General features: G+C 46.4%; 1 protein-coding gene across 1 annotated transcript in view; it reads left to right on the top strand.

Moving 5' to 3' along the window:
- The first annotated feature begins 1,329 nt into the window (after positions 1-1,329).
- LOC306922247 (phosphorylase b kinase regulatory subunit alpha, skeletal muscle isoform-like) overlaps positions 1,330-10,292 on the top strand; it is a 43,879-nt gene continuing 34,916 nt past the window's right edge. Inside the window, exons 1-2 of the mRNA XM_079499680.1 lie at positions 1,330-1,529; positions 4,127-4,285. Of these exons, the coding sequence (XP_079355806.1) occupies positions 1,452-1,529; positions 4,127-4,285 (237 nt within the window). The 5' untranslated portion in view covers positions 1,330-1,451. The remainder of the gene's footprint in view (positions 1,530-4,126; positions 4,286-10,292) is intronic.

Below are 10,292 nucleotides of genomic sequence, written 5' to 3'. Positions count from 1 at the left end.
GGCGGGTCGCGCAGTGAGTGGCCAAATCACTATGCCCCTCTCCTCCAGGCTTCCAGCTATAGACGAATCCGTGGAGGGGCGCTCTGGGGCGCAAACATCACAGAGGCGCAACCAGCTACACAGCAACACAGCATCAGCCTCACCCGGCCAACAGGCCAGGGCTCTACATCCATGGAGCAGTGACCTGCATGCCGGCCAGGTGCAGCTAACCAGCGCCGACCACACTCCAGCAATGGCCGTACCCAGGGCATCCCCCTGCGGACCCGCCCATTGTCCTTTCTCTAATGCCAGAGCCAACAGGAGGCTCTCTCTGCCTTGGGTGTTCTTGGGGGATTGCAGGCACTGAGAGGTTTCTAGGACTATGGTTTGCTTCCTGCCTAGTGTCCTAGGTCTCACCAGACTGTTCGTCTGTGCGGTGTGCATGCCATGCGTCCGTCGATCCTTGTCCACACTTGGCATTACTCTGGTGTATTTGAGTCAAGGGAGCCTTCTCTCATGCGTCTGTGTCGCTGTCGTTGAATCCGTCCTATCGAGTCTCTCTTCCTCCCCTCCTCTCAGGATGACTCTGGGGGTATTGCTCGTTTGTACGTTCTGTAGCCTGCGTGGTGCCCTCTTGCAACAGGGGTCGCTGGCCCCTGTTTGCCCTGCCAGACCTTCCTGGAGCCTGAGGTCAGCTAGCTGTCTCACCTGCAGTGTCACCGACCGTCCTCCGTTGCCATCCAGACTTTCCTGGAGGTCACTGAGTTGAGTTGCCCGGGAAGTTCGGTTTGTAAATACATCAAAGATGCGATTTATAATCCATTTCTAATGGATGTAAAGCTTTGGCCAAAGATACTGTAAGTCCTGACCCTATAGTTCTAGAGAACTGGATTTGAGTTACAACTGCACTTTGACCACAAATACACACCAAAAGAAGATTGTGAGCTTGTAGATCTGCTATTATTTGTTTTCTTCTTTTTCTTTTGCTAATGTTGTCCCCCCTAGAATCTGGACAGTGGGGTTTGGTGTGTTTAATTAGTTTAGATTTGAGCCAAAGTGCAGGGCAGCGTGTTCCTGCCCGCTTGACCCCATGACCTATAGGACGTCTATTTGTAGCAACAGCCTGGATACACACTGGATCCTCACAGCCTCACCGAGAGGCACCGTGACATTTCACTGAGACCCAGGCCCCGGAACGCTAGAACCACATACGAGAGGGTAGAGAGAGCTCTGCAGTGAATGCACTGGGAGAGGGAGAAGGGGGAGAGGGGGGGACTGACTGACCTGACCACAACATTGGAGACACAGACAGACACTGACTGAGAGACAGTCACACTGCAGGTGGATCAGGTCCTCTGTAAAACTGCACTAACAGACAGACAGACAGACAGACAGACAGACAGACAGACAGACAGACAGACAGACAGACAGACAGACAGACAGACAGACAGACAGACAGACAGACAGACAGGATGAGGAGCAGAAGTAACTCTGGAGTTAAACTCGACAATTATGCGCGCAACGTCCAGAAGACCATCCTCCAGCACCAGGTATGTAGAGACAACGCACGCACGCACCCACCCACCCATGAACGCATGCAGTTTATCACCGACACCATTTCTACTGTACAACTAAACCTACTAATAGGTGTTTGTGTGTGTGTGTGTGTGTGTGTGTGTGTGTGTGTGTGTGTGTGTGTGTGTGTGTGTGTGTGTGTGTGTGTGTGTGTGTGTGTGTGTGTGTGTGTGTGTGTGTGTGTGTGTGTGTGTGTGCGTGTGTGTCATCTTCAACTCTTGTCTACTCTGGCTTCTGTGTTTCACCCCAGTTGCTTTATTCAGTGTTTAGATGATATTTGATATTCATTGGATCAGACACGCCCCCTTCCTCCTCTGTGGCCTTCCTCTTCTCCTCCAAGGACCATTGAAAGAGGACGGGGAGCGAAGACCGTACGGTGGACTCCATGTTAGCTCCCTGGAAGGAAAGAAACATGCGCAATGGGCTATATGCAGCCATAACACTTCCGCGTTCAGCTTCCTTCCTGGTCTCAATTGTTTCTTTCCTTCCAGGGAGCTAACATGGAGTCCACCGCTTCCCGTCCTCTTTCAATAGTCCTTGTTCTCCTCTTACCTGTCAGTTCCATCTTCAGCATCCTTCTCCTAATATGTCTCCTCTTCTCCCAATACTCCTCATCAGTGTTGATTCCGTCGATGAAAAATGTCCGTCAACTACCTTTTTTCGTGTCGAAAACTAAGCTAAAATGTTAGGAAGTGACTATAGTGGACAAGAGATCCAAGTCATTTTACACTTTGTTGCATGCTGAAAATAGCTGATCTACGAGCTGACAACGTGTCGCAGTGCAAAGTGTAAAATTAGCCATGACGACGTCATCAAGGCCCGCCAAAATACATTTCTGTCGACTAAATCGACTGAAGATTTAGTTTACTAAAATCTTATGATATTTAGTCAACTAAAACTATAGACTAACACTAGACTAGACTAGACTAACACTAGACTAACACTAAAACATTCCAGGTGACTAAAAATGTGACTAAAACTAAATGAAAACTATTCAAAAGACTATATGACTAAAACTAAAATCAAAATTTGCTGTCAAAATCAACACTGCTGCTCATCTGTCCTCTTCTCCCAATATTCCATCAACGCTAACCATTGACTAATCATTAGTCAATGGTTAGTCACTAATGTAATAATGTCTGATCATGTCAATTAGGGATCCACCAAATGGGAAATTCGTCGCCGAATTCTTGGCCGAAACCAAATACCGAATAACGAATATCCGAATATGATTCATATTATATATTTTTTTTCCTACCATTGCTGTGATGGCCATACCTTAAAGCTACCTGATTATGGCAAAAGACATGGTTATGGCAAAACTTAACTTAAATAATAATCACTATTATGCGTCCATAATACATTTATTCAGCACTTTTGAATGCATTAATTGCATACACTATTCTGTGATATGTTTTCGGCATATTCGGGCCGAAACCGAATAGGCAGAAAATGCATTTTTCGCCATTTTCTGCCAAATATTGTCTGTGGCCGAATATTCGGTGCATCACTAATGTCAATATGTTACTCCTAATAAGAATTGTAGCATATCCTCCATTCTGCCACCTCCAGCTCTGCCTCCTGTCAATTGATTGATTGAATAGTTTATTTGACATAAATGTAAAACAGCAACAGAGTATATAGTCAAACACGTCATGGTCTAAAAGGGTTAGCACCAAAAAAAGGCACACTTGTTATATTTTGGACCCTATAAATGCAATTAGCTCAGTGACACATTATGCGCTTATAGATCTGTTATTTAAGCTTTTTTTATGGAAACTAAACTAATTAACTCTAATGAACTATAAGCTGACAGACTTGTTAGACATTTAGTGGTCAGGTTTAAGGGTTTTGGAATTGGACTTAAAAAAGATGTTTGTGTCATGCACCGAAAAATAGCTGATCTATGAGCTGTGACATGTTGTGGGCTTGTAGATTTTTTGGGTATTTGGCAAAATGTAATGGCATGAATGTATTCAAAATGCCTCTCGACCTCATAATCTCTGTTCAGGGCTCTCCCCAGGTTGGCAGAGGGAGAGTAGCACCCAGGATGATTAGTCTGTCATAAAATGTACAGTAAAAACAAACCTGTGTGTGTGTGTGTGTGTGTGTGTGTGTGTGTGTGTGTGTGTGTGTGTGTGTGTGTGTGTGTGTGTGTGTGTGTGTGTGTGTGTGTGTGTGTGTGTGTGTGTGTGTGTGTGTGTGTGTGTGAGACGTGTGTGTGTGTGTGTGTGTGTGTGTGTGTGTGTGTGTGTGTGTGTGTGTGTGTGTGTGTGTGTGTGTGTGTGTGTGTGTGTGTGTGTGTGTGTGTGTGTGTGTGTGTGTGTGTGTGTGTGTGTGTGTGTGTGTGTGTGTGTGTGTGTGTGTGTGTGTGTGTGTGTGTGTGTGTGTGTGCGTGCGTGCGTGCGTGCGTGCGTGCGTGCGTGCGTGCGTGCGTGCGTGCGTGCGTGCGTGCGTGCGTGCGTGCGTGCGTGCGTGCGTGCGTGCGTGCGTGCGTGCGTGCGTGCGTGCGTGCGTGCGTGCGTGCGTGCGTGCGTGCGTGCGTGCGTGCGTGCGTGCGTGTGCCCATTAGGACCCGGTGACCGGGCTGCTCCCGGGCTGTGAAGAGAGTCCTCATGCGTGGGTCCGGGACAACGTCTACTGCATCCTGTCGGTGTGGGGTCTGAGCCTGGCCTACCGCAAGAACGCTGACCGCGATGAAGACAAGGCCAAGGCCTACGAGCTAGAACAGGTAACACATGTCCCCAGGGGTGGCTCGTATCAATGGGCTAGTGGGGCTCATACTCTTATGGAGTAAATATGAGAAATTATTATTAAAATGTTTTAGGATAGATAATTTTATATTCTGGTATAATCTAAAGCAGCAACAGCATCAAATAGTTACAAGAAAATCACAAAATAGGTCAAAATGGGCTGATTTTTTACAGCCCAAAAGGCTTCCATTGGCTTTCATTCCGTTGAATGATTGACAGCTGACAAGACATGCCAGACCCCCTTGGTTGATTTTCACGTAGTAAGCCTGCAGTTTCTATTAGCTTGAATTCACCATCGATGATGTCACTGGTGGACAGGTTTCTGAACTGCCCACAGCCCTCCTATGACACCCAGACCGAGTAGAAAAAAATGGTGGTATTTTATCATGAATGGGAAAAGAAAAGTGGAATGTCCGCACACAATATAGTTCTGTATTTTATCATGAACATTAGTGAGGACCAATTATATGAAGAGGTTGAAAAGTGGTGAAGTGGCCCTTTAACTACAATTTACAATGTAGGCATTTAGCAGACGCTCTTAATCCAGAGCGACTAACAATAAGCAAAAACAAAAAGCATGGCAATACATCATAAAAAGTAGTTATCATGAAACATGCGTAAGCTAAGAGTGTAACAGTGGAATATCTATATAATGAAACTATACATATAAACTATATACTATACTATACATATATACTATAAAGTGCTATGACTACATAAAATGCAAGTTCTATCTAAGGGGCTAGGGTAAGTGCTACGGGCCATGATGGAGTCTGAAGAGGTGGGTTTTCAGACTACGGCGGAAGATTGGGAGTGAGGCTGCAGTTCTGATTGTAATGGGAAGTGCGTTCCATAGTTTTGGAGCCAGAAGGGAGAAGAGTTTGGGACGTGTGGACCCCTGTGGCTGAACTGAGTGCGTGGGAGGGTTTGTAGGGTTCGATCATACTTGCAAGATATGTGGGAGCCATACCTTTGGTTGCTTTGAATGCCAGCATCAGAGTTTTGTATTCTGTGCAGGCAGCGACCGGGAGCCAATGGAGGGAGCGGAGAAAGGGGGGAGACGTATGAGAATTTTGGCTGGTTGAAGACCAAGTGAGATGCGGCATTTTGGATCAGTTGGATAGGCTTAAGTGCACATGCCTCATGCCGGTAGGCCAGTAAGGAGGGAGTTACAATAGTCAAGTTTTGACAAGACTGTTGTCTGGATTAGGAGCTGGGCTGACTCCTGGGTGGGTCTAATTCGTCGTATGTTATAGAGTGTAAACCTACAGGATTTGGTGACATCTGTGATATGTGTTTTGAACGAGAGCTGACTGACCAGGACAACATGTACCAACACCAACTATTTGAGAGCGTGGCCAAATCCGCCATTATTGTTTAGGGAAGCTTATTTGTTTAGTGTTTTCGTTCTGCAGGAGTGCACTATGGTCAAGTATCGTAGCGCCGGGAACTGCAAAAACAGCAGCAGCGTATAAAAACCGGACGCCCACAAGTACTTTTTGAGTGGTGCAACCACTCCCTTACGGAGCTATGTGTGTGGGTGGCTGGCTGCCTGGGTGGGTGCCTGGCTGGGAATGAGCACGAAAACAGCATGGTTGTTTTTCACCACCTGTGCGCAACCTAACACACACACAAACACACATGCACATATTAACTGTATATATGACTCCGTGTGGGAAAACCCCACACAAAGTTGCACCACTCACTTCACACAGGTGTGATTTTTCTTTGTTCCCCAACATGCAGCCACTGGAGAGAAAAGCTGTGTAGCTTTGAGACACATACGGGTATTTCAGTACGAGCTATAGGCTATAGGTACGCTTGGTTGTCAGCTGACATTTAAAACTGCATGAAAAGTCGATAAAACAACAGTTTAATGAAAGAATTTCCGAATTTGATTGGGAGGAGGATGGTCCCTTGAGATGTAGCATCTCGTTTTAGAGGGGGTCCTATGTATACATCAGCTGGGGTTAACAACGTTTTTGGCTGGGGACCCCCGGAAAGGCTTTGGCCATGTCTCGCGACCCCCGCCTCACCCCCCTCCCCACCACCAATACAAACTGACCAGAGAAAATATATCATATGAATATTGAAACCACATATAATCAATAAGGAAAGTTTATGCATGCACTATGTGTAGGCTACGAGGCTACTATAGTATGTAAACTCTTGATTTCCATTTTCCAGCCATTCCGTTGCAAAAAAATAAAAACAATAAAATGAAAATAATTTGGGGACCCCCCAAAATAATTTGGCGACCCCCGAGGGGTCGCGACCCACGGGTTGAGAACCCCTGCTGTACATAACAGTACACAGTAGAAAAACACATAGGTGCAACATGACATACAGTACAAATACACAAGACATACACCAGTGTTGTTTTTGGCAGTTTAGTTTAAGTCATTGTCCCTTGAATAGTTTTCATTTAGTCACATTTTAGTCACCTGGAATGTTTTAGCGGGCCTTGATGCCGTCGTAATGACTGATTTTAGCGCAATGCGTTGTGAACTTGTAGATCTGCTATTTTTTCAGCATCTGCTATTTTTTCAGCATGCAACCAAGTAAGTGTAAAATGAGTTTATACTGGATCTCTTGTCCACTAGTCCCCTTCCTAGCATTTTAGTCTAGTTTTTAGCTGTTGACGAAATTGTCAATACATTTAGTCTTAGTTTTAGTCATCATAGCTTAGTTTTCATTTAGTTTCCATTTAGTTTTCGTCGGTGAAAAAAGGTAGTCGACTTAGTTTTAGTCGACAAAAACAACACTGACATACACATCCAGCTACAGTTAGCTTGCTCCCCTTCTCCCTCCCACACCCCTGGCCCCCGACTCATTTACTATTATAGCAATAATGGAGAACACAGTAATACCTGTATCAAAGATAGAAATAAACATTAGTGCAAGCAGTTTGTGTTTGTTTCCCAAAAATCCACTGTAGACATTTGTGGCCAAATTTGACTGAGGGACTGCCATTGGATTTCTTTTTTTGAATTTTCTTTTTTTCATGTCATGTGAAAGCAGGGAATCATAGCTTCAAATTGACACATTGGTTGTTCAGTTTGACCCACCAGTAAGGTGGGTCAAGGCTTATAGAGTAATGTTGAGAAAACAGCGAGTTGAGAAAACAGGCTTGAAAGGTTCACTTATGTGGTGTTTCTTCTCATGTTTAAGCATTTATTTCATATTTACATGTCGATTTCAGCTCTGACATTTATTTCAGACATGCTCTAGTATGTGAAGAGTCTGCCTGTGCTATTAACTAATTTTGGATAAAAAATAAAAACAAAAGCTTCTCTGGTGAAAAGCTTGAGGTTGTGCGATGGCAGGCTCTCAAATCTGGTAACATTTTATGAGCTTCTTTCTGTCCTTGCAAGTGATTATTTTATTTTATAAAATAATTTTATAAGTGTTGGAGTTTGGAAGCGCTCGTTGGATATCACCCAACGGCCCTGCGTACCACCTGTTTAGAAATTGCACATAATGCAGGAGGCAGCAGGACGTTGCTTTACTGAAAACGAGCGCTTCCAAACTCCAATCTCAAGATTGCCATGGTCTGCACAAAAGGTCTATCACTCCTGGACAGATCGACAGGTCTTCTTGAGACGTCCGTGCTGTATCACACCCTGTCTTTTTTTCTTGACATTTTCTTTTTCTATTGTTTTAATTGGTCCCACGTCATTGTTATTTATTCATTATTTCTCATTTTATGCTGTTTAAAGGTGTTTCGAGCATCTGGTTAGGATGCCTCTCGGGCGTCTCCCTAGGGAGGTCCTCGAGGCACGTCCCACTGGGAGGAGACCCCGGGGCATCTGGTTAGGATGCCTATCGGGCGTCTCCCTAGGGAGGTCCTCGAGGCACGTCCCACTGGGAGGAGACCCCGGGTCATCTGGTTAGGATGCCTCTCGGGCGTCTCCCTAGGGAGGTCCTCGAGGCACGTCCCACTGGGAGGAGACCCCGGGGCATCTGGTTAGGATGCCTCTCGGGCGTCTCCCTAGGGAGGTCCTCGAGGCATGTCCCACTGGGAGGAGACCCCGGGGGCAGACCAAGGCGCAGTTGGAGGAAACACATCGACTCACTGGCCTTGGAACGTCTCGGGATCCCCCAGAAGGAAGTCACTAATGTCTGGAGCTCTCTGGTGGAGCTGTTGCCCCCGCGACCCGACTATGGATAAGCGGTTGAAGATGGATGGATGGTTTACTCAGCTGCTGTTGGTAGCCTACTAGTCATGGCTGCCAGTTCCCACCTGATGTTGTGTGGGAGCTCTGACTGCTCCAGACCGTGCTGAATAACTGCTAGCTTACATAACGTCTTGAGGCTAGGACTGAAGTCTAAGACATACAGGTCGTCAGGTGTGTTCTCTCCTCCAAAGAGGATGACACGATCTCCCACCATGCAACAGCACATCAAAGAGGTCGGAGATGGGCCTTTCCCCTTGGGCTCAACCTTCTTCCAGGAGTAGGTCTCTGGACTGAATTTCCACATATCATTGAAGTACCGGTATGGGTTCCAGCCACCAAATATATACAACTCTCCATTGTAGGTAAATGCTGAATGTTCATTACGTCCTTCTGGACGTCCTCGTTGGCTGTTTCGAATCGTAGGGAATTGCAGGGACATGGGTGTGTCCAGCCACTTGTTGGTCTCTGTGTCAAATACTATGATGGCCCCCCTGTGGCCCCCAAATACAAACATCATTTTCCCAATGAGTGTGGCAGAGTGATGGTATGAAGCAGGTGAATGGGTTCCTCTGGTGTTAATTAAAGTCCAGACCATTGTGGTGGTGTCCAACTTACAGATGTCATTAGTCCATTCAGTCCGGTTCTTTCCTCCATGAATGTACATGACCTTCCTTAAGACACAGGCTGAGTGGTAGTACCTCCCCTCTGGAACAGTCCCAGAAACCTGTGGTTGGGACCATCTGTGGTCGTCGACATCAAAGGCATAAAGCACACTGCAGTAAGGAGACCCTCCCCAGAGGTAGACAGTGTCTTCAATCAGCACAGCTGTGTGGTCCCCCCGGCGCTTGAAGGGAACCTCGAGGTGATGCTCTCTTCTTCCAAGTGTCACCGGGGTCAACTTCCTCCAGGTCAAAGTCACTGTGTTGAAGACGTGCACAACGATCTGACCCTCGTCGTCCCGCCAGTCACCTCCAAAGGAGTACACGCAGTGTCTCACTGTCACAGCCATTTGATTGGTTGTCTCTGGTCCTCTCAGACGCACCTCCCAGCACAACATTACTCACAACAGTGCCAAGGCGGATAAATCCTATTGGCCAACGATATGCTATGGGCAAAAGTCCTGTTGCTTAAAAGCATGGAATTATGCCACGCAAAGTTTGGCCAATCCGTGAAGCCGGTGGTTTGGGTTGGACCAATCAATGTAGACGACAGATAGGTAGGAGGCTGAACCCGTATACGGATAGATCTGATTGGCTTAGTCATCGTGACAAAGCATAGTCAGATAATATACTGTATAACAGGGGTCTGCTCAAGGTTAGAGGCGGAAGGCTAAGCATCCTGGTTTAAAGGTATATTCAGTGATTTCACTTTGTTCAAATATCACTTATTTTGTTTGTTTTGTTGTGATAATCCTCCCTACTATAGAGTGTGCTGACCATATAAGGAGTTCCTCCCTGTCCCCAGTTAACCCCTGGGGGTAAAAAAAAAAAACGTAGGTTTTGTTTTTTCATCCAATCAGGATAGAGAGGGGCCTTCCGGCAATCATGATCGAGCGGGGGCGGGCCTTGGTGTGTGTGCTGTTGGCCTGTCGCGTGTCCCCCCCACTGTAGTGCGTGCATGTGCACGTCTTGTTACCGGGGCGGACCGTGTTTTTTGTCCAAATCACTGAATGCTCCTTTAAGTTCTAACTGTGGCGGGTCCTAACCTAAAGGCAACCAGCATTAGAGCTTTGAGCTAGTTTATGTCGGATTATAGGGCTTTCTGCACTGACGGGATGTCGAAGTCTTCCAGAGATGGAAGCAGCTAC

This window comes from Electrona antarctica (genome assembly GCF_951216825.1).
Source record: "Electrona antarctica genome assembly, chromosome: 4".
Classification (NCBI taxonomy): Eukaryota; Metazoa; Chordata; class Actinopteri; order Myctophiformes; family Myctophidae; genus Electrona; species Electrona antarctica.
Note: the sequence above shows the minus strand (reverse complement) of the source record. Positions and strands in the feature narration are given on the sequence as shown.